The following is a 21,308-nucleotide window of genomic DNA, read 5'->3' on the forward strand; positions in this document are numbered from 1 at the left end:
CGCCCCCTGCCCGGCTCTCTCACAGGCCCCCGCGGTCGCCCCCACTCCCGTCCCGCCCCCTCCGCGGCCCGGCCCGGCCCTGGGGGCGTGGCTAGCGCGCCCGCCTGCGCGGCTCCTCCAATGGCAGCGCGCCTTCCCTTCGAATTCGAGCGACCGCCTCGGGGGGGGGCGAGGTTTTCTGGTGGCCAATCAGCGCCGTGAAAGGGGGCGGGGGGGGTCCCGCCGTTGCCAGGCAGCGGGGGGCGGGGGGTGGAGAGTCTGGCGTTCCCGCGCGCTGCCGCCGCCGCCGCCGCCTGCTGCGAGGGTGAGGGGGGGCCCGGCCGGGAGGGGGGGGTTGTTTAGGCTGAGGGGGGCTCCCAGGCCGTGGGGTGCTGGTTCGGCCGAGGGGGGAGAAGGTGACTCCTGGCAGCGTTAAGGCGGGGGTGCGGGGGGTCGGTAGCCCCCAGGGGGCCTCCGGGTTCCTTGAAGGGGGGGGAAGGCCCTGGGGGAAGGGGGTGTCGCCGCCCGGAGGGGCATCGCTGTCCCTGAGGCACCTCTGGGGGAATTGGGGGGGGGGTCCCTTCACGGAGGAAGGGGCAGAGCCGCCCCTTCGGGGTGGGGGGTGGAGCCGGGGGGCACCGGTGGGGGCCGAGGGGGGTGGTCGGCCCTGGCCGGACGGTGGGTGCCCCGTGGGCAATAATTCGTCGCCCACCCCCGGGGAGCGAGGGGCGCCCCAGGGCTGGACAGTCCCTCTCGGGGTGTCAAGTGCAGTCATGGACTAGGAGGGTCTGTTAGGCTCAGCTGGGCCCTGGGGCGATGGGACTGGTTTGGAAGGGGGGTTTGGTTCCCCCCCTCCAGCTGAGTGCCAGGAAGAGCACTAGGAGCAGGCTCGGCCTCGCAGAGGGGTGAGAGTCTGGGATTCGCATTAAGGCAACTGCTAAAGCGTGGATAAATTTGAAACCTGAGTTAATTCTCCGTAGCTAAAAACGTCTCAATACGAGATGCTGTTCATGAAGGGGCAGCAGCGCTGCCAGCTATAAAATTCAGTCTCTTGTGATTTCAGCACAATGCAAAGAGCATCGCGACTGAAGAGGGAGCTCTCTCTCCTGACCACAGAGCCACCTCCAGGCATTACCTGCTGGCAAAACGAAAACCAGCTAGATGATCTACGAGCTCGTATGTACCTTTCTGGTGGGGCCTTTGAGTAAGGGATGCGCTAGAATTTACTGCTAGACTGGATTTGTTGGGGGGGGGGGGGGGGCGGCATAAGCTTTATAGGCTGCATGGAGTTGTGGAGTTCTTGGGAAATGCTTAGGCTCTTTTTTAGCTTTCCTTTTAATATAATTTAGCCTATGGCTCTTAGGAACAGTTCATATTCTGGCTCTGAGTTTGAGAAGGAACATGAAAAGAAGCAGTACTGGATGTTTTTACCCTTCCTTATGCTAACTGTTTTCCTACCTTTATGCAAAATGCCACCTGTTGGTGCTGAGCTTCTGTTCTCTATTGTTTCTTCTAGCTATTGTTGTATTATGACTTGCAGACTGGAACCTGATCTTTCTCTCCTTCAAAAGTTGAAACTGGCACTTGCTTTAAAGCGTTGCAGCAAACAGGGAGAAGATATCTAGAGTTGGCCACAGTGTGAAGACAAAAGCTCAGCCAGCAGGAGTTAGTGAAACGTCACATCTTCTCCCAGCCTTTCACTTGCTTGCACAGAGCATAACTCAGCTGAGCGCTAGTAATGCAGACTGTATGTGGCAATCCCATCCTTGCTTGATTTTTCTTTTATCTTGTCCTCCCCCATTCCTTTTAATTTAGCTTTTATAATTAAATATTGTTTGGACCCTCTGTAGGTCAGGCTACCGTTTTGACTACATGGAGCTGAGAGTGGTTTCGTGATAAGGTGGCAGCTTTTTTGGTGGATCTCAGCAGCGTTACAGTTGCGTAACTGGGTGTTATGTGGAAATTGTTGGACAAGTTCAAGTGTTTTGAATGTAATCCTTGTGTTTTAATATTGTTTTTTAAAGAGATTTTAGGAAGTGCAGAGACGCCATATGAGAAGGGAATATTCAACCTGGAAATACTTGTTCCTGAAAGGTAAGTGGGCAGTGACATGAAGTTACTCTAGTCAAGGAAGTAGAGTAGTGTTTTTCCTTCAAATATAAGTTAACTCATGCAAGATGGTTGATAGAAGTATGCCAAAAAGCAGAATTAGCTTATTGGAGATAGAGTACTAGTGCTTAGATCTTTCCTTAAGCCTCCTCACAAAGAATGTGTTGATTAGCTTTAGGTGAGGCCCTTCATCTATGGAATGTAATTTTTATTTCAGTTTGCTAATATGCTTATTTCACTTTGGAAGCACCAAGGTGTGTGATTAACAATCTAAAAATGTTTTGATAAGATCTCTAGCTTACTGTATCATTTCAAAGCTTTCTGAAAAGTAGCTCAGTCACGAGTAGAAAACCTCCTATCACATTTGCCTCTTTGTGGAGAGCTATCTACCTAGAAAGTGCTAGACAGAGACAGCTGAAAGCATCAAAGGCAGAGTGGTCAGGCATAGCATTGCTTTCTCCAAAAACTTGTGGGAAAGGACACCAGTTAGTAAATGGCTGGGAGAAGAAAATGATGGCATTACTTGGGTGATGTGGCAAATGGAATACAAATATAAAAAGAACCTTTTTTTTTTTTTTCTATCCTTTATAGATACCCATTTGAGCCCCCAAAGATTCGCTTTCTGACCCCTATCTATCATCCTAACATTGACTCCGCTGGAAGGATTTGCCTGGATGTTCTTAAATTACCACCAAAGGTAAGATAGTGCTACTTGTGCAAGGGTAAGTGAGCCTGAAGAGGATAATTAACTCCTTATCTTTTTGCCTGTAAAAGCCTTACTAAATGTCTGTCTGCTACTGACTTATGTACGTAGGAACACACGAGTAAAGTTTGTGTGTGGCATCTCCTTTGTTTAGAGACTGGAACACAGGCACCTTGTTCCATGTAAGCTTCCAAGGCTTTAAGGATTGGAGCCAAAAGGTGTTAGGAGGCCTCTGAAAAAACAGCCTGGATATCCCAATACTGACACAGTACAGATGTGTAGGACACAACCTGTGGTTGTCAGTTGGGCTTCCTTGGAGAGGCTGCACCCTAGGTGTTGAGAATAGATCAGGTGTTTTCCATGTGGGTTTAACTGTTCTCTGCTTCCCACAGGTGGCTCCCACCTCTGTTGTAGTGTGTGGAGGCTGGTAAATGCTGTAAATCCTGAGGTTTCTCTAGGTAGCCTGTGTGCGGGTTTCTTTTTAACTGCTTTTCTCACCCTGCTTCTGTGAAGGGTGCATGGAGGCCTTCCCTGAATATCTCCACGCTGCTGACCTCCATACAGCTGCTGATGGCGGAGCCCAACCCTGATGACCCTCTCATGGCAGACATAGTATGTGATCTCCTCTCTTCCCTTCCTGTGGCTGTGGGCACAAAATGGGGTGGAACAGCATGTTAGATCTAGGCTGTGCTTCCACTTAGCTCGCCTGGGATTGGCACGCTAGCAGCTTTGATCTGGATTAGGCCTGGGCACATGACTGCCTTTCTCCTGAAGTATCCAGGGCATTGATAGGGAGTTTGTGCCAGCCATGGAAAAGAGATCAGAAATGTCTTGCCATCAAGCCTGCTAGTCCAAACAGCAGTGTGCATTCTCCAGGCAAACTAAAACAGGCAAAATGATTTTTTTTTTTTTTAAAGCTGGATCAGTGCTTTGTGTCATGTGGTTGTAGTGTTTCGAGTATAGTTCTAGGAGTCCTACAGCCAGACCTCAGTCTCAGCTTCTCCATATCTTGCACTGCGTGATGTTTGTATTAAACGAAGTCTCTGTCTTTGTCTTGCTCATTAATGTTTAGTCCTCAGAGTACAAGTACAACAAGCAACTGTTCTTGATAAATGCCAAAGAGTGGACTAAGAAGTATGCAAGTCAGCAAAAGATGGTAAGAAACACTATGCTTGCTCTGCTGAGTATAGCTTAATCTTTGCGAACAGTTTCTTGCCTGAATTTGCTTCTCTTACAATTACTTTGAGGCCATCTTCAGCAGCTTTCTTTCCTTCCTTCCCTTCTGTTCTGTTCTTGGATGTGTATTTAATTTCATTATCCTTAAGATTATTACATTCACTTTGTAATATCTGACGTAGTGACTGAAAATGTCAGTCCTGAAGTCTGTGGATGGAGGAGAGGGAAGTGTCTCGTTTCTGTCCTGTGCTAGGAGGGTTCCTTACTTGGGGCTCTCATAGCACTTGAAGGGTGGCACTTGTACAACGTCTTCCCTGTATTAGCTTTTCGGGACGTTTGATCAAAGGTAGCTCTGTTCTGGCTAGTAACATTGCCTTCTGTTGCCAGCCAAATATTCAGCAAGCTGGGAATAGCTGAGCTGCAGCAACTAATTACCTGTAAGCTGTAACAGCAGGTGGAGCTGCTGCCTTTGGCCACTGAGTGGCTAAATGGTGTTTCTGCTCCCCAGACTCTCCAACTAGGCAAGATTTCTGTCTCCTTTGGAAAATCTACTTTGATAACTATTTGGGCAACCACAGCTGAAGGGGAAAGGTTGCATGGAGGACAAAGTCTCGCTCCTTCCAAATAAATGATTTGTTCAGTCACAGATAATTGCAGTGTCTCCCAAGAAGAATGAGGGATGAGTGGAATTGAGGTCTGACAAAACCCTTTCCCTGGGATTCTGCAGCCCTGCTTCTGCCTCAGCTCTGTTCCTTCCAAACTCAGTTTTCTGCTGTCATTGTGCCTTTTGCTCAGCTAGTCCTAGGAGACTGACTAGTCGTCTCCCAAGTCCCAGCAGAGTGCAGCCTTCCTGCTATCATACTTCCTTTTTTTTTTTTTTGGTCTCCGTTTGCACCCTGACCTATCTCACAGATTGGCGTAAAAATAAATTGCATTTAAGCAAGAAAAAACTTGCTCTAAAAAATCTTTTGAAGCTTCTGTTTGGGCTTTTTCCTTTACCTGGCTGCTTTCTTTCCCTATACCTCGTTTGGACAATGTGCTTTCTGAGAGAAGGAAATTTTTTTTTGTTTTGTTTTTTAACCTGAAAGCTCCATGACTGGTGCTCACTATTCCAACTCTGCCAAGCACATTTGCAAGTTAACTCCTGTGGATTGTTAGAAAGACACAAGGTGAAGAGATCTTTACCCCATAGAGACCTGGCTCATAAATGTATCTAGCACTTCTAGGCAGAACTGTAATCCTCCTTTCCTGCCAAGATTCTCCCTCTACTTTCCTTCTGCATGTGAAGACTCCAGTACTGTAGCTGGATGTGCCGTTCACTTCCCCTTCCCAAAATTTCCAGGAGCAGGATAATTAAGAGTCACTGCATAAATGCTGGAAGCACAATCATTCTTATCTTCATGGAGTGCAGGATGTTCTAAGGTGTGTACACACCCACACAGCACTAGGAATACACAACAGTGCTAATAGCTTGTAAAACTGAATTATTCAAAACCAGTAGTTTTATTTCTTGTTATCTCAGGCTTCCAAGGCTTTGGAAGAGGAAATAAACCAAAGTGAAACAAGTACTACCAAAGAATCTATCCCACAGAAAAGAAAAGGGAGCAATATCATCAAGAAGGAGAAGAAATCTCGCCTAGACTCTTAAGTGGTTTTTGTGGCTGTGCCCTTTGCTTTCACTGTTTTTTTTTTTTCCTCTTTGCACAGGTATAACAACCTCTTAATGGCTATGTAGCAGTAGCAGGTTTCATTTTTCTGTTTCCTAGCTTTTTGTGAATAGTTCTGTCTTATAAATAAAACACAGCTTTAATTTATATGGGTTTTCTTTCTGGTTTGTCATGCTGAAGAAAGCAAGATTGGAAATACCAATTCAGCTTTTGATCTCCAGCCTTCTCTTGGAGGAAGGAGAATGGGATCAACCATTGCAGTTTCTAGTTTGCTGTCCCTGCATCAAAGCAAGCTGAAAGCAGATGCTAAGCAGAAGATGCATTTAAACTACTTTGTAGTGTTAAACTCTGGAAATTCTCTAGTAAGTCCGCAGGCTTGTCTGTGAGGAAGTTAGCCTGTGTCCTGTAGATGCAGGACTCCAGGCTTCTGCCTGCCTGAGGAGGTAACTACAGTGCTAAACTAAAGAGCCGTGTTCTGATGTGCAAGAGAATGGAGTGTCCTGGCCTGTTGCCGTTTCCAAAGCACTTGGCTTGTCTCTGCTGCACCCGCAGCGGTCGTGGCGTCCTGCTCCTAGCGTCCTGCTCAGTCGAAATTGTAATAAAGGCAAAAGGCAAAGAACATGGCAAAGATCTGAAGAAAAAGGAGGGGCGGGGCGGGGGGGAACAGGTTATCTCCCTGTTGCAGGGCAAGAGCAGCCTGCAAACACTCCAGCCCCTTGAGACAGCCGCCAGCTGGAATCTGACAGCATGAGGACTACAGGACCCAGCTGTGCATCTGTTCTGGCTCTAATCAAGGCAGGGGGTGATGGCTGTGCCCCTCGCAGGACCACGCACCAGCTGCCCTTTTGCTGCACAGTAAAAGCTGTGGCTCAGGGGGCACCTCTGAGCTCTTGTGAGCTCTGCAGAGAGCCTGCTGAGCAGCAACCCCCTGCCCCGGGCCTGTGCTGCAGGAGCAAAATAAACCTTCCCCCCCTCCCTCAGTCCTGGAGCCATCCCTCCATTTATCCAGCTCTTTCCCAGCAAGCAGGAGAGTTGGGCAAGAGCTTTATACCCCACAGACAGCCTCACTGTAGGTGCACCCACTTCATGGCTGTGGTGCTGGGAATTAGAGGCTTGGGTGGGTCCTGCCTGAGCAGATCTGCGGTCCCTCTGCAGGCATAGAGCGTTGTCCCTTACCCTCCTGGCAGAGAGCCCATGTGGGGTGACCTGCTCCCCACCCTGTCCTGGGTTATAACCAGTACCGTTCCCATCAGCCCCATCCCTCGCTCAGTACCTCGATGCCCAGCACGGCCAAGCTGCAAGCCCCAGGGACAGAGGTGTACTTCAGCAAGGTCCTGCCGATGGTGGAGAAGCAGCCCTAGGGTGGAGGAGGATGATTTAGGGACTCCATGGCACTTCTCGCCTGCTGCAGAGCTTTAGAGAGTCACCAAGGGGGCTGGGGGAGATCAGGATATGTGGGAGAGCACCACGGTGGGACAGGATGAGCCAGAGATTTGGGGAGCTGTTGGGCTGCAGACCCACAGCACAGGTAATGCACCGGGCTCCTGCTCAGGGGCAGAGGACAGTGGTGTCCCATCAGCACGTGTCAGGGAAGCGCTGGGGAGGCCAGGGACATGGCAGGGCAGGGCGGGTGCCCATGTGGCTCTACCTGCTCATGAATGTAGCCAGGGCTCCTCTCCCGGCACTGCTCCCAGCCCAGCAGCTCGCCTGCCTGCAGGAGCCCGTCCCGGGTGCAGCATGCCTGCGGCCAGGGCATCCCCGGGTGCAGCTCCAGGAACCGGGATCCATTCCCAAAGTCCTCAGGCCCTAAAACGCCACAACACGAGAACTGAAATGGAAGGGAAATGCCATCAACATGCTGTCGACACACAATGGGCCTTCACTCAGGGAGGTGACGGAGGGAGGGCATCCTGGGAGGGGGAAAAGCCAAGCGGGAGCTCGGTGTCTGTCTGGGGTCCATGAGCCTGGTCCCCACATTCAGGGTGCCCCTGAGCTGAGGGCTGGTGGGCCTCAGCAGGGCCCATGGGTGCCTCACATCCCTGGGCAGCCTGGTGGGTGCCCCCCGGCCGCTCACCGTAATCATGAGGGTGTTCCAGGCCGTGGAGAAGACCTTGGTGTCCTCATCCCCACAGTAGTTCCTCCGCAGCTCGGACAGGAAGAGCTCTGGACGGATCTGCAGAATTAGTGCTGTCTGCGGGTGCCATGGGACCAGCGCCAGAGACGGGGGCCACAGGGGGCCGCGCACCTGCCCTCACCCACCCCTGACCAGCGCTGCACCAGGCAGGGAGTCACCTCTCCAAGGGGACACAGGGATCCATCCCCTCCATAAGGCTGGGCCAGCCAGGCTCAGGCTTGCATCAGGGTGCTAGTGATGAAGTTGAGGGCGAGGCAGGACATCCCTGCACTGGTCCCAGTCCCTGGCCAGTTCCTGGCGGGCTCAGGACCATGCCCCATGGCCTAATGCAGGGAGGAATGGGGCTGGCCATGCCGGGCACCACAGCAGGGTAAGGGCATGGTACCTGTTTCCAGTGCACCAGGAAGAGGACAGCCCCCACAAGCTGCGTGACGAAGACGAGGCTCACGAGGATGAAGAACTGGAAGGCAGCAAGACGGAGGGGTCAGAAACCAGCCCGACCCCAAGGACGGCTCGCTCCGGCTGTTCCTCTCCGCCTCTGCAGCCATCCTTGCCTGTGTGCCTCCCCGGTGCCTTTGAGACCAGCAAAGGGAGCAGGGACCAGTGTGCAGTTTGTGGGGACAGATGCATGTCTCAGCACCACAGCTGCAAGGCTAAGCTTTAAAAACGAGCGCCAGCTGCCAGAGTCAGGGGACACCAAAGAAATTGTGGCGCCTCCCTCAGAAAGGGGTTTCTAGCCCTCACCATCAAGGTGAAAAGCTCGGACACTGCATGGGGCAAGCCAGCAGCTTCAGAGAGAAATGAACCCAACGAGTGGCTTTATAAAATCCCCTGGGTTTTAAATTCCAAGTCTCACAAGGTGGGGGCTGGATTGGAGTACGATGGGGCCAGGCTGGGGGTCACCAGGCTCCTGGCTCATGTGGGGCTGCCCTGAGTCCTGCGACTTCCTGCATCCTACAACACCCCGTATCCCCTGGATCCCTGCATCCCGTAACACCCTACATCCAGCGGCACCCTGCCCGCCTGGCTCCCTGCACCCCGCCGTTCCCTTCCCAAGCAACTCCCCTCACTCACCACCAGCAGCAGCAGCCGGCTCTGGCGAAGGGCCCCGAAGCAGCCCAGGAAGCCCAGAAGCGAGAGGGCGATGCCCACGGCCAGCAGAAGGTAGGCGCCTGCACTCAGCACGGCCTTGGTGGCCACGATGTCCTGGAAACCAGCCGGGTCCACAGCCACCCAGACCCCCACACCTGACAGGCACGTCCCCCCAGCCTGCAGGACACGCCACGGTCACGGGGAGCAGGGACCAGCCCCAGCTACCCCACAGGGGACTGGGGATGCTCTAACATCTCCTGGGGTCACCTCCCTTGGACTGGCGCCACCCATCCCTGAGCCTGACAGACACCAGAGTGTCGTGCACCGGCTCCCCTCAGGTGGGATCAGCCATCTCTGGCTCCAGGCACGGCACGGTGCCAGCTCCCCTCCACCCATCCCACCGGGCCCCGGTGGACTCACAAACACCAGCACGTTGAAGATGAACATCAGGTACTTTATGCAGCTCAAAATACCCATGGGGACACTGAGGGGATGAGACGGTCACAACTCTGCAGACAGACGGCAGCACGGCGGTGGTGTTCGTCCCTGAAGAGGAGAGAGCAGAGCCCTGGCCCGCAGCCGGTCCCAGCACCTATCCTGCATCCCAGGTCCAGTGGGATGTGGGACCTCCCCTGCCACCATGGAGGGGAGGGATGGGGACAGGCACTGGGAAAGGACTGGGAGGAATCTGTCTCCTTGCAAACCTCCTCCACGCTTCCCAGCTCTGCCCTGGCACACACCAGATCTCCTTTTCCAGCCCCGGCTCCTTACATGGGGGAGCGATAACCAGGGTGCCGTGGGGTCAGCAGCGGCCCCGTGCGTGGAAAGGTGCTGCACCCTTCCTGAGTGCCCCAATGGAGCCAGTGCCTCGTGTGGGTGCTGAGAGCCCCCAAATCCACACTTAAGATTTCCAGGAGCAGAGAGGGCTGAGCCACAGCATCCCCACAAAGGGACTGAGCCCTGCGGGCCCCCTGGCTTCCCCAGGGACGAAGCACAGCCCCACAGAAACCCACATGCCCAGAGCATCTCGCCAGCCCCACAGCACAGTCCGTCTGCCTGCCCTCACCCCGCTGCTCCCCAAAACGGTTCGAACCCTACATCATCACTCACCCGAGAAGGGCAGCGGGTGGCCCGGATGCCTCTGACCTGCTCTGGGGCTGCCTGCGACTATTCAACACTAGAAAGGTTGGAAAAACTTCCGCCACCCCCCCCCCGCTCCTGGGGGTGCAGCCCCCCGAGAAACCCCTTCCAACGGCGGGGCCATGAATGATTGATGGGGGAACAGGATTCGCCATTGTGCGAGGAGGTGGATGTAGGGCAGCAGGAGAGCCCGGCCCCGGGCTGTCGTTAGCAGAGGTAATTAAATCTGGCCCTTGGCGAGCGTGGAAAGACGAGCCGGTTGCAGCGGGCCGAGGGCGACCTGTGCCATGAATTATTGCTGGGGACATTTGCTCGGTGCGTTGGCCCGGCCGCTCCTCGGGGAAAGCCTCGTGAGTCTGCAGCGGGCGCCGCTGGTGCCGCCAGGCCGGAGCCTGCGAGCGGGCCCAGGCCTGGCCGGACGGCTCCATCCCGAGGCCGCGTTGCCATGGCAACAGGGCCCGTTGCCCCCCCCTAACGCAGGCCCCACGGCAGCACTAGGCCCGGGTGTCTGTCCCCTCGCTCCCCGGTCACGCCGCCGGGTGGGGGCCCCCCCTGCACCCTCCCGGGCCCCCGCCGGCCCCGCCGCCATCACGGGACTCCCGGAGGTGGCGCCCCCTCTCCCACCCCAGGGCGCCCGCAGGGGGGCGGCCGCCGCGCGCGAGGCCAGCGAGCCCCCCCCCCCCCCCCCCCGGGCTAGAGCGCCTCCCCGCGGCGCGGCCCTCCCCCGCGGCTGGCCCAATCACCGCGGCCGGCGGGGCGGGGAGAGAGAGGGAGAGACGGCGGCGTTGGCCAATCAGAATACGCGAGCGCGTAGCCCCCGCCCCCGAGGGGGGTCCTCCTCCGCGGGGCGGGGCGGAAGCGCCCCGTTCGCTCCGCGTCGCTTCCGGTGCCGCCGCCGCCGCCCCTGCGCGGGATGTAGCGGCCGGTGAGTGCGCGCCCGGCGTGGGGGGGGGGGAGGCTCCGCCGCTCCCGCCCCCCCCCCCCCACCGGGACTTTGAGCGGGGTGTCCGGGCCTCCCGCTGCCCCGCGGCGGCGGCCCCGGGCCAAGCGCGGGTCCCGGCCCGGCCCGGCGGGGAGGTCGGTGCCGCTGCCGGGAGCGCCGGGGCGGTACGGGTCGGGGTCGGGGTGCCGGTCCCCGCCGGTCGCGGGGGGAGCCGCGCGGAGGGCCCGTGCCCGGTAACGGGGCGGGGGGGGGGGGGCTGCCGGGGCCGGTGGCGGTGACTCTGCTCTTCCTCCCTTGGCAGCGCGGCGGCCCACGGACGCGGAGGGGACCTGCACCGGCAGCCGCGGCGTCGCCCCAGCCCTCGGCCACCAGGACCTTCCCGTCGCCGCCGCCCCCCTCCCCGGTCCATGGCGTCCCGCAAAGCCGCCGCCGCCGCCGGGCAGGGCAACGGGCTGGCGGCCGCCGGCCGGGAGCGAGCCCACCTGGAGCTGGCCGAGCTGGGGCCGCTCCTGGAGGAGAAGGGGGACCAGGGAGCCGCCAGCTCGGCCAGCGTAAGCCCTGAGGCCCCCCCCCCCCAACCTCCGCTCATCCCTCCCGCTCCGCCGGCGTTTCGCCCCGTCGATCAGCCCGAAGCTGGCGGGCGGCCTTAGCGGGACGTGCTCCGGAGTTGCGGCCCGATCCGTTCCTGCTTGCTCAGGCTCTTCCACGCTGTCCTGCAGGATTAACCTAGAAACGTGCCCCTTATCCCATTAGCAGCTTGAAGGATGCAAGCTGGAAACGTAGTGTACTTTTCAAAGCCCTGAATCTAGTAGTTGCTTTTGAGTCAGTGCAAAGAGGGTGTGAGGTGCTTCGTTACCCAAAGGCTGACAAGTTGTCCGTGCTGTGCTCAAAGCTGTCCAAGAACCTGTCCCGAAAACTTCTCTTATTTTACAGGCATTGACTTTGTGCAGAGATGTCAGCCAAGATGTGCTGTCCTTGTATGCCAGCACAGCTGCTTGGAGTGAACGGGGTGCTCTTAGTCATTCAGCTGCTTTCTGGCCCTTAGGGCTAGAAATCACCTTCCCAAACCTGCTAATGGAAAAAGAGGAGAGAGGAAATTGAGGCCCGGACAGGTAGATTGTACCCAGCACTTGTGGGAGAGCAGTGGGAAGGCTGTTTGCCCAGAGAGACAGTCGGATTTTCTGGGCCGTTCAGCCTGGCTGGACCCAAGTGGCTGTTTCAGCCTGCAGGCTTGGTTGTAAGGATAAAAATCCTCCCCTGTAATCCTGCCTTTAAACAAGAATAAATCTGGGATTAGCCTGCCTGAGATGGTTAAGAGAGTAACATGTTGCATAAGCAGTGGTGAGCAGTGGGCCCTGTCTGTGCCCTCAGGGCAGGATGAAGCCCCCAGGTGCTCTTAGAAAAGACTCGCCGTTCTCTGGTGCTCTTGTTTCTCTGGGGAGCCGGAATGATTTCCTCCCGGTGTTTCTCCCTCTAGGCTGAAGACCCGCCATGCCCAGCGACCCGTGAGGAAGAGGAGGAGGTGGTCCGTGTGCTGACTCTGCCTCTGCAGGCTCACCACGCAATGGAGAAGATGGAAGAGTTCGTGTATAAGGTACAGGAGTTTGTAGTGATCCCCCGGCCCTGATTTTGGAGAATGAGAGAAGCCCAAAGGCCCCGGAGTGGGGTTTGGACCGCGTCGCTCTGCCTGGCCCCGGGTGAGGAGAGCGCTGCGCAGCCGGGCGGCTCTGCCTGCAGTCTGCTCTGGCTCTGCTCGCCACCTGGGCCTGGTCCCAGCAGTGTCTCCGGGGAGCGATGTGGGAAGTGGATGACAGCAGCTGGGAAGCGCCAGCGTTCCCAGTCGGCAGCTGGAGGTTGTGTCTAGCCCCCTCGGATTAGCGGTAACCTCAGGAGCGGTTTGGAGAGCGCCGGTGCCTCTGTGGGCATCCAGGCAGGGATGGGGAGCATGAAGCACTGCTGCCAGTTTGCCTGGTGCCTCCGCTCTGCCCCAGGCAGAGCAGTGCCTGCACTCAGCCACCACTTTTGGGTGAGCAGTGACACAGGTGCCTTGGGTGAGGCCGAGACCCAGGGCACTTCTGTCACTAGAGATCCCCTTTCCCTGACCAAACTCAAAGGGAACTCCCTGCTGCAGAGAACAGAGAGATTGCTGATGGTGTTGATGGGTTAAATGCAAGGGTGTGGATCATCTTGAACTCCCCGGGGGTGGGGGGAAATGTGGCGAGTGCTCTGCAGGATGTGGGTGGTTTAAGGGGTCCCATAGGGTGTCTGATGTTGCAAAAGTTGAACTTCCTCTTCCAAGGGAGAGTTACAGGGACCTTTTCAGCCTTGGCCGTAGGGAAGAGTCTTGGTGGTTTTGTTCCATGTGTGACTTTGAGCTGCCTGGGGCGAGTAAACCAGGGCCTCTGGGTTGGCTTGATGCTTTGGCAAGTGCCAGCCCCAGTGGTCACCAGCATGGGTTGGTGTGTTGCAGGTGTGGGAAGGGCGCTGGCGTGTGATCCCCTACGACGTGCTGCCCGACTGGCTGAAGGATAACGATTACCTCCTGCATGGACACAGACCTCCGATGCCGTCCTTTCGAGCCTGCTTCAAGAGCATCTTCCGAATACACACCGAGACGGGCAACATCTGGACGCACTTGCTAGGTGCCTGAGGCGGGGCTTGAGCTGAGGACTCGGAGGACCCTTTCCCGCAGGCTTTAGGGGCTGGCTAGGGCGAGACCAGGCTGCGCTGTGGCCGTTCTACCAGTGCTGCTTGGTGGATCTGCCAGCACAGGTCAGATGAGCTGTTTCTACTCTAGGGAAGGAAAAATGTACGTTAGGTGTAACAGATACTTCATAACGCTTTCCTCTGAAACTCAGGAACGGGCTAGCAGCCCTTAAAATAACCCTGAGCCTAACCATGCCTCTGACCCTGCCATCCCACGAGGTTCCTCTTGCCTCTGCTTGTCTGCAGTAACTAACAGGCCTGCTCCCAGGCCAGCCCTGCGCCGGGACAAAGCCGGGGAGCCGTTCCTCCCGTGTACGTGGGTGGGAGATTGTCCCTGTCTGTTGCACGTCACCCACCCTGCCTTGCTGCCAGCACTCGCAGTTCACTCTGCTTGTCTTTCAGGGGGGTTCATCTATCACACACCCACCGTCAAGGCTGGATGGGGTGCGAAGGGCCCCTCTGCGTCCGCCTCATTTAACTGACTGCTGGCTTGGTGTGTTGTCCGCAGGTTTCGTGTTGTTCCTCTGCTTGGGGATCCTGACCATGTTGCGGCCCAACATGTATTTCATGGCTCCTCTCCAGGAGAAGGTGGTGTTTGGGATGTTCTTTCTCGGAGCAGTGCTGTGCCTCAGCTTCTCCTGGCTTTTCCACACTGTCTACTGTCATTCGGAGAAGGTCTCACGGACTTTTTCAAAGTGAGTCAGCGAAAGTGTGGTTGAGTGGTCTCATACGCGGTTTTGACTTCTCACAGCATTTCCTCTTGGAAAAGGCTGCACTGCTGAGTCCCAAATGTTTTATACTTGGGGGAAGAGAGAGTTCAGCGAATCCAGTGTGAAGTTCAGAGGGAACCACAGCTGGATCTTGGATGGCTCTGCCCTGTGCTGGGGCACCTTGAAGCTGCTGACTCAAGGGCCCCCAAGAACATTTGGGTTTCTGAGGACAGGGACCCTGGGAACCTGTGGCTCCCAAGGCCTTTGTGCCTCTCGTGGCAGTGAAATGAGGAGGGGTCTCAGTCTTGCGGGGCCGCCATGGGACCAGAGAGCTTCTAGTTTACTGGATGTTTTCAAAATCTTTGGTTTGGGTCCAATTTGGCTGAAACCAAATCGGAAGAAAACAAAACAAACAGAACTCCCAGCAAAGTGGAAATGTTGGGCTGTGGCCAGTGCTCCTCTCTGAGGTCAGCACGTAGACTTAAGCTCACGTCAGCCTTCATGGCACAGGGAGAACGGCAGCAAGGCTTTCATGTAAGACCTTGCACACGCAAGTCTATCAAAGGTATTTACTCGTGCGCTGCTTGCTGGGAAATCCTGCCAATCTCCTTTGCACAACTCCAGAGATCTTATGGGCCCGCGTTCTTCTGAACAGGCAGTACTGCAGCGCCCTTAGCAGAAACGTCCTTGTGTACTCGGGGAGAGCACTCGCACAGCTGCCATGGTGGGGAGGGTAACACAAGTGGCTGCATTTTGGTGGTAAAATGGTTCCTGGATCGATAGATCGAAAGCACTTTGCAGTGAAGGACAGCAGTCAAATCCATATGTGCAAGGGCTAATGCCCACTGCATCCTGCTGTGGCTGCTTGAGTGCACGTCCTCTCCTGCCAAGCTCCACTTCCATCCTCAGAAGCCACAGGCCTGGGATCCTTCTCCTGTCTCCCCTCTGCATTGAAGAGACCTGAATGTGCCCCTCTCCTCTGTGGACACACTGCTTCAGACTGGCCATGGTGACTCCGTTAGGGCGCAGAGAGGGTGGAGGGTACCAACACGCTGTTGCTAAGAGGACACAGGAGGGGGGTGGGTTTCCAGGCTCAGTTGTGACTCTCTCTTTGCACCCTGGTTGCAGGCTGGATTATTCAGGAATTGCACTGCTGATCATGGGGAGCTTCGTCCCGTGGCTCTATTACTCGTTCTACTGCTCCCCGCAGCCAAGACTCATCTACCTCTCTATCGTCTGTGTCCTGGGCATCTCTGCGATCATCGTTGCTCAGTGGGACCGTTTTGCGACCCCCAAGCACAGGCAGACAAGAGCAGGTAGGAGAGCCTCGTGCTCACCCTGAGTCCCCCGCCCCTGCAGGGAACTCAGCAGGGCTTTGGACAGACACTGCAGAAAAATCTTCCTGTGCTGCAGAGCCTGTGCTAGACCCTGGGCTGGTCATATGTTCTCTGGGACTCATTGTGTCTCCCAGGCAGCAGCTCCTCACCCAGCTCCCTCCATCTCTTCTATGGCAGCATCTCACCTCCCCTGTCCCTGCTGTGGGCACCTGTACAGAGAGAGCTGCTCCCAGAGGGCCTGCATGGCTGGGATCCCAGAGCAAAGCTCCTGGGTACCCCAAAAAGCTCTTAGCACCTGCCCATGCAGAATTAGTTCCCCTAGACCACCACACTGCCTTGCAGCAGCTTCCAGCAGCAAGAGGTCTCCTCCTTCCTCTCGCTGTGCCAGAGGCTTACATCTGCGGCTGAGCAGGGCCTGGCTGCTGGCCGGCCCAGCAGGCCTGAGCTCCACCTGGCACTCAGCACCCCTGAGGTTTGGAACAGGCAGACAGAGTTTAAAAATAGCCCCGTAAGTGGTGGTTGGGAGGCTTGGGGCTGTAGTGCGAAGCCGCCTTCTCTGGGAAGAAGGCTCTGAAAAGCACATCCCGGCAGATTAAAGCAGCTTCACTAAGCACCAGTGAGCATGGAGAGATGCCTCTGCTTGCACTCACCTCCCAGGGGGTCCTGCAGCAAAACATCTCTCGTAGCCTCATCCTTGCTACGTGGTGAGAGACGTGCTGAGCAGGAGGCCAGGCAGCACAACTGGCTTGTGACCCACATGAGCGCAGTGTGTTAAGAGCTCCTCAGAAGAGGACAGGGGACAGGATGGGACTCCCAGGCCCGCTGTTATCCCCGCGGCAGCCCAGATTCTCACTCTTGGGTGTTGGTGTTGACATGTGGCTGGATCACAGCTCCCTGCTCGTGGAAAGAGTTGCTTTCCTCCCCAGGTGTGCAGTGAGACTGCTGGCTGGGCCAAATCCTCCCTGCCTGCTGGGGAATCAGCCTCCTGCTGCGAGTACAAACCGCAGCCTCTCCGGGCTGTTCTCTCACTGCAGCGCTGCTTGCTTTCTGCTGAATTAATTAGATGTGAAAGCTGAAAATTTCAGCACTGCTAATTAGCCCCTTCCCTTTGAGCTCCATGCAGCTTCACTGAACAAACGACTCTCTCGTCAATGGGCTGGCTGGGGCTGTTCCCGGGCTGCGTTCCTCGCGCTTGTAAGGCTTTGTGCGCGATCCAAAGGGCTGACGCCTTCTGAAAAGGCCGTTCCGTGGCCAGGAGCGGAGCTGTGGCAAACCTGCAGCAGGTGGAGAATGCTCATCCACAGGGCGAGCTCAGTCCAGCAGGCACTGGGGGTCAGCACTGCTTCTGACTGGGATGTAGAGCTGTAAATCGCTCATTCTGTGAAGGATGACCATGGGGGTTGGATGTTTCAGGACTGAACAAAGAAAAGCTGCTAGTTCCTCTGGAAGCTTCCCTTTGTGCAGGACAAGGGTGTGCGGGGAGCTGGTGGGAGGAGAGCTCTGTCCATGCCAGGCTCCCTTTTTGCCAATTTCTCCTTTCCACCCTAGGCGTCTTTCTGGGATTGGGGCTGAGTGGCGTCGTGCCGACGATGCACTTCACCATTGCTGAAGGGTTTGTGAAAGCCACCACCGTTGGCCAGATGGGCTGGTTCTTCCTCATGGCCGTGATGTACATCACGGGAGCAGGGCTTTACGCCGCCCGCATACCCGAGCGCTTCTTCCCGGGCAAGTTTGACATCTGGGTGAGTGTGGCTCCTGGTGGGATGAGGTCTGGGCAGAGGTGGTGAGCGGGGCACCTCAGGGAAGCAGCTGTGAGGTTGGGGGTGAAAGGATCTGGGAGGTGGCTTTTCCTCTGCCCTGAGATGGGGAGAAGGTGGCTGGGAGGTGTCCTGCCACGGGGCAGGCTGTTGTGGTGTGCTCCAGCATGTGTGCTGGCAGCTTGCCCTCAAATGGCTGCAGAGAGCAGGCAGGGCAGGGCTAAAATACAGAGCAGAAAATGCTGCCCCAGAATAACAAGGGAGAAGTAGTGCAGCTTGGAGGACAGTTTTGGGGTGGTGCAGAGAGCAGCATGGAGGAGGTCTTCCTGGCATTAAGTCTAACTCGAAGGGCTTTTTTGCTTCCCCGCAGTTCCAGTCGCATCAGATCTTCCACGTCCTTGTGGTAGCTGCAGCCTTTGTCCACTTCTATGGCGTCTCGAACTTGCAGGAATTTCGTTACGGACTCGAAGGGGGGTGCACAGATGACTCTCTCCTCTGAGAACACCTGGTGATTTTAGTACAAGCTTCCTAAGTGCTTTTTAAACTCTGTCTTTGCTAAAAAAAAAAAAATCAAACGAAGACTCAAAACTATTTGGGGTTGTTTTTTTTTAAAAAAAGAAAAGAAAGAAAAGAGAGAGAGGAAAAAGAAACAGAAAAATTCTTAGTGAAGTTCCTGTTGACCAAATCCTCACCCCCTTTCCCATGCACTTTGCTGGGGCAGAGGGGAGGCGACAGAGGCCCCAGCAGCCATCCCTGCCGTGTGCTCTCAGGTCTCGCCTCCTCCAGACAGTGTTTGAGCTGCACCAGGGTCGTCTGACCCTTCCAGGCATGCTGATTACCAAAAGCAAAGGGCACGGATACCCCACTCCTGGCACAGCCGAGCATCCCTTTCCGTAGCTCACACCGGAGCAAGCAGAGTCACGCACTACCAGGCCGAGGGCTGGAGATTTTGCATATCCCTTTGCAGCAGAGCTGCCTTGCTGGGGGCAGCCCTACACCCCCCAGTGCTGCTGCCCAGGGCCACAGGCACAGATTTATGTAACTTAAGTTTTAATTGTCTTTTTTTTTTTCTTTCCTTGACAAAGTAATGTAAACATAAATGAGAGAATATTTAATATTTAATATTAAGCTTTAAAAAGACTTGCTGCCACCGCAGTGTACTCAGCTGCCTTGCTGTCTGTGGTAGTAAAAGAAGGACAGTGTTTTAGGAGAATGTAGAGCTGCTGTAGCTGATTGAAATAAAAAGGTTAATAGTTATTGTTGTGCTGGTAGTGTCTGTCTTGTTTATTGGGTGTCTGGTGTCCAGGGGCCTGGGAGGTGCTCCTCTCTAGCTGTGCTATTGCAGAGATGAGGTGGGGAGCTGTACAGCTAGAGGCTGGCTGTGGCTGTGCTTCTGGGTGGTGGGATGCAGCGTGAAGTCTCCCGGAGCGCTGTCTGCACTAATCCAGGTACCCATGGGTTGGGTGTAGAGAAGGGACAGGGTGCAGGTAGCTGCTGCAAAGCAGGCCTTGAGCACCCTCAAGGGGAGGCTCCCCACAGCCAGCACTCAGGAGCACTGCCAAACCTGTGAAGTGCTGGGTAGCAATGGGAGTCCTCCTAGCTGCAGCAGTGAATTAGGGCAGCCTAAACATCAACCACAGGAAGTTCTTGGGCATTGCAGTGATCGATAACAGAGCAGGAAACCCTTCCCCAGCCACCAACTGTGCGTTTCCCCCCTGGGCAGTAGGAGGTGCTGCCTTTCCTCTGATCCTGAGGACAAGTCAGATCAAGGGGGAGGACAGGCCACGAGCTCTCCCTGCACAGGAAGGGCCTTTCAGCTGATCAACAAAGGCCCTGCTAGCCTACAGGGCATACAGGAAAATAAAGCTCATCTCAGGCCGCTCAGGCCTGCTGCCTTACAGAGGGGTGAGGGGTTCCTGGCCTCCCAGGCAGGGCCACTTTCTCCCCTGTGTCACAGCCTGTCCCCAGGAGGTCCCTGCTGCCTGCCAGCCACTGCTGGAATAGTTTGTGTGGCCTGTGCATGGTGACCCTTTCTTGAGGTGTTCAGATGTGGCCTGGCTCTGGGAACTGCAAAGGCTGCTCAACTTACAACCAGTCCTGCACTCTCCAGGTCACAAGCCCGGCTGAAGTCTGCTCTCAGACAAAACACCTAAGACAGCCAAGACATCACCTGCATGTTTCCAGGCTGCTGCTTAATTATGGGCAAACAGCTGCCCCTCTGCGTTCAGCGTGCTGCGGGCACAGCGCTGCTCTGAGCAGAGGGCTCCTGAGCTCCTGCAGGCCTGGCTCTGCCTGGCAGCCGGCAGTGGCACATGGCCATCCTGGGATCACTCAGCTCTTGGGCAGAATGAGCTAACCTCGTGCCAGGGGCAGGGGGGCAGAGCATTGCAGTAACGACAGCAGCCTGAAATAGCCTCAGTTGAGTCATATTTCCTTTCCCCAGCAAACCCCTAAGGATACTTCTGTGGTGCAAGAGTCAGGCTGGCAAATAAAATCCTCAAGCTGTGGGTTAACAACAGCTAGGCAGCAGCTGGTGTGCTCCTGCTGCCCAGCCCCCTGGGAGACACATGGTTTTCAACAATGGTAGAGAGCTCTAATCCTGCACAGGGTACAGAAGAAAAAAAAAACGACTGCTGATTAACATGCAGATTTGGATAGACAGGGGAGGCTCCACTGAAGAGAGTGTAATTTCCTCTCAAATACCAGTGACTTGCCCCCTGTTCTCATGGCTGGGATCCCAACTGAGAACAAAAGAGAGCACTCTCTGGCTGAGTGACATAAATCACAAAAATTGTCTTTACAATTCACCTGAGGAACCAAGTAAGCAGCAAAGCACGGCAACATGTCTTCACAAACACAGTGCTTTTTTGCTAAAGAGTTTTGAGAACTACACACCAGCGCAGCAACTAAACTAAATAGTAAGGTACCAGGCAGTCAGAAAGCAAGGCACAGTAGTCCTGGAGAAGTCTTAGGACAGGCAAGATGATGGAAACAGGCATGGAAAAAATCTCACTTTTACAGAATGACAGGACATAGGAGCCCTACATTCAGGATCTTGCTCTTGCATGCACACATCATACAATCCTAATTCACCCATTTACCAAATGTTACAGTGACCACTTTTGCATCGTGTTCATCCCCTCTTCCTACTAAATAGGTTTGATTTAGTTTCTTCATAGAGGGTACAGAGATTAAGCACCTTCCTGGGCAGACAGAAAGCCATGAAGTAGCTCAGAGAGTATTACAAAAGCAAGTGTGTGAGTATGAACATTCTACCAAGAACTGCCAGCAAGCAATAGGGTTAACCAGGACATACAACAGAAAACCCTGCTGGGTATAATTTTATAACTGCTGGAAAGAGGGAACGTGCCTCCATGACTGGCGTTTTAAGAACAAAAACATGGAGTAAATGTTGTACTTATGCTTCTTTCCAGAGCAGTTGGAGAACAGCATCCAAGATGTCAGGGCAGGAAAGGCTGCACTGACAGCATGCATACAGGCAGAATTTCCTTCACCCCTCCGGCCTCACAGACCTACATATTTCTTCTCCTCTTTTTGTTCTGGGCTCCTAGAGCCATCTGCTCACTGAACAGTTCTAGGAGGGGAAGCTTTCTACACTGTTGCCTTTTGAGCTTGTTGCGGGAGCCACCGTAAGCAGCAGTGGAGCTGAAGCCAAGGCTGTGGTCTCAGCACAGCAGCAGAATTACTGAGCTGCCACCTCTTGCAAAAAGGGGCTCGGGGCCTCGGCAGTTTAGAGCAAGGCCAGAAGCGTGCTGCAGCCTGCGATCCACAACAGAGATTCTGCTTTAACTGAAGAACTTATTTTGCATGGCAATAATGTAGAAAACATAGAAC

At 55.3% G+C, this 21,308-nt stretch overlaps 3 protein-coding genes across 9 annotated transcripts; 2 read left to right on the forward strand and 1 right to left on the reverse strand.

Moving 5' to 3' along the window:
- The first annotated feature begins 230 nt into the window (after positions 1 to 230).
- On the forward strand, positions 231 to 5,781 carry UBE2T (ubiquitin conjugating enzyme E2 T). 2 transcript variants are annotated; one of them, XR_011136115.1, is made up of 8 exons: positions 231 to 304; positions 1,043 to 1,155; positions 2,004 to 2,073; positions 2,680 to 2,785; positions 3,305 to 3,403; positions 3,864 to 3,947; positions 5,310 to 5,389; positions 5,490 to 5,625. XR_011136115.1 is itself a non-coding variant. In XM_068918132.1 (7 exons), the coding sequence occupies exons 2-7, from the start codon at positions 1,047 to 1,049 to the stop codon at positions 5,613 to 5,615; spliced, it is 594 nt and encodes a 197-aa protein (XP_068774233.1). In that variant the 5' UTR covers positions 263 to 304; positions 1,043 to 1,046; the 3' UTR covers positions 5,616 to 5,781. The 2 variants fall into 2 exon arrangements, 1 of the variants encoding a protein (XP_068774233.1); XM_068918132.1 differs by lacking the exon at positions 5,310 to 5,389 and having other exon boundaries at positions 263 to 304; positions 5,490 to 5,781.
- LOC104139244 (tetraspanin-18-like) lies at positions 5,452 to 10,624 on the reverse strand. 6 transcript variants are annotated; one of them, XM_068918130.1, is made up of 8 exons: positions 9,971 to 10,622; positions 9,281 to 9,406; positions 8,843 to 9,037; positions 8,154 to 8,228; positions 7,709 to 7,807; positions 7,283 to 7,462; positions 6,908 to 6,991; positions 5,935 to 6,213 (listed from the first exon to the last, which is right to left on the reverse strand). In XM_068918130.1, the coding sequence occupies exons 2-8, from the start codon at positions 9,335 to 9,337 to the stop codon at positions 6,082 to 6,084; spliced, it is 822 nt and encodes a 273-aa protein (XP_068774231.1). In that variant the 5' UTR covers positions 9,338 to 9,406; positions 9,971 to 10,622; the 3' UTR covers positions 5,935 to 6,081. The 6 variants fall into 6 exon arrangements, 4 of the variants coding, with proteins under 4 accessions (XP_009665593.1, XP_068774231.1, XP_068774232.1 ...); XR_693060.2 differs by having other exon boundaries at positions 5,452 to 6,265; positions 7,283 to 7,440; positions 9,281 to 10,621; XM_009667298.2 differs by having other exon boundaries at positions 5,452 to 6,265; positions 9,281 to 10,620.
- A 204-nt stretch (positions 10,625 to 10,828) lies between these two features.
- ADIPOR1 (adiponectin receptor 1) lies at positions 10,829 to 18,710 on the forward strand. The gene is made up of 8 exons (XM_068918603.1): positions 10,829 to 10,925; positions 11,245 to 11,494; positions 12,421 to 12,537; positions 13,414 to 13,585; positions 14,158 to 14,344; positions 15,488 to 15,675; positions 17,245 to 17,438; positions 17,824 to 18,710. Exons 2-8 carry the CDS (start codon positions 11,351 to 11,353, stop codon positions 17,950 to 17,952), a joined length of 1,131 nt encoding a protein of 376 aa, XP_068774704.1. The 5' UTR covers positions 10,829 to 10,925; positions 11,245 to 11,350; the 3' UTR covers positions 17,953 to 18,710.
- The last annotated feature ends 2,598 nt before the right edge of the window (positions 18,711 to 21,308 follow it).

The sequence above is a fragment of the Struthio camelus genome, chromosome 24, assembly GCF_040807025.1.
Source record: "Struthio camelus isolate bStrCam1 chromosome 24, bStrCam1.hap1, whole genome shotgun sequence".
NCBI classification, from domain to species: Eukaryota; Metazoa; Chordata; class Aves; order Struthioniformes; family Struthionidae; genus Struthio; species Struthio camelus.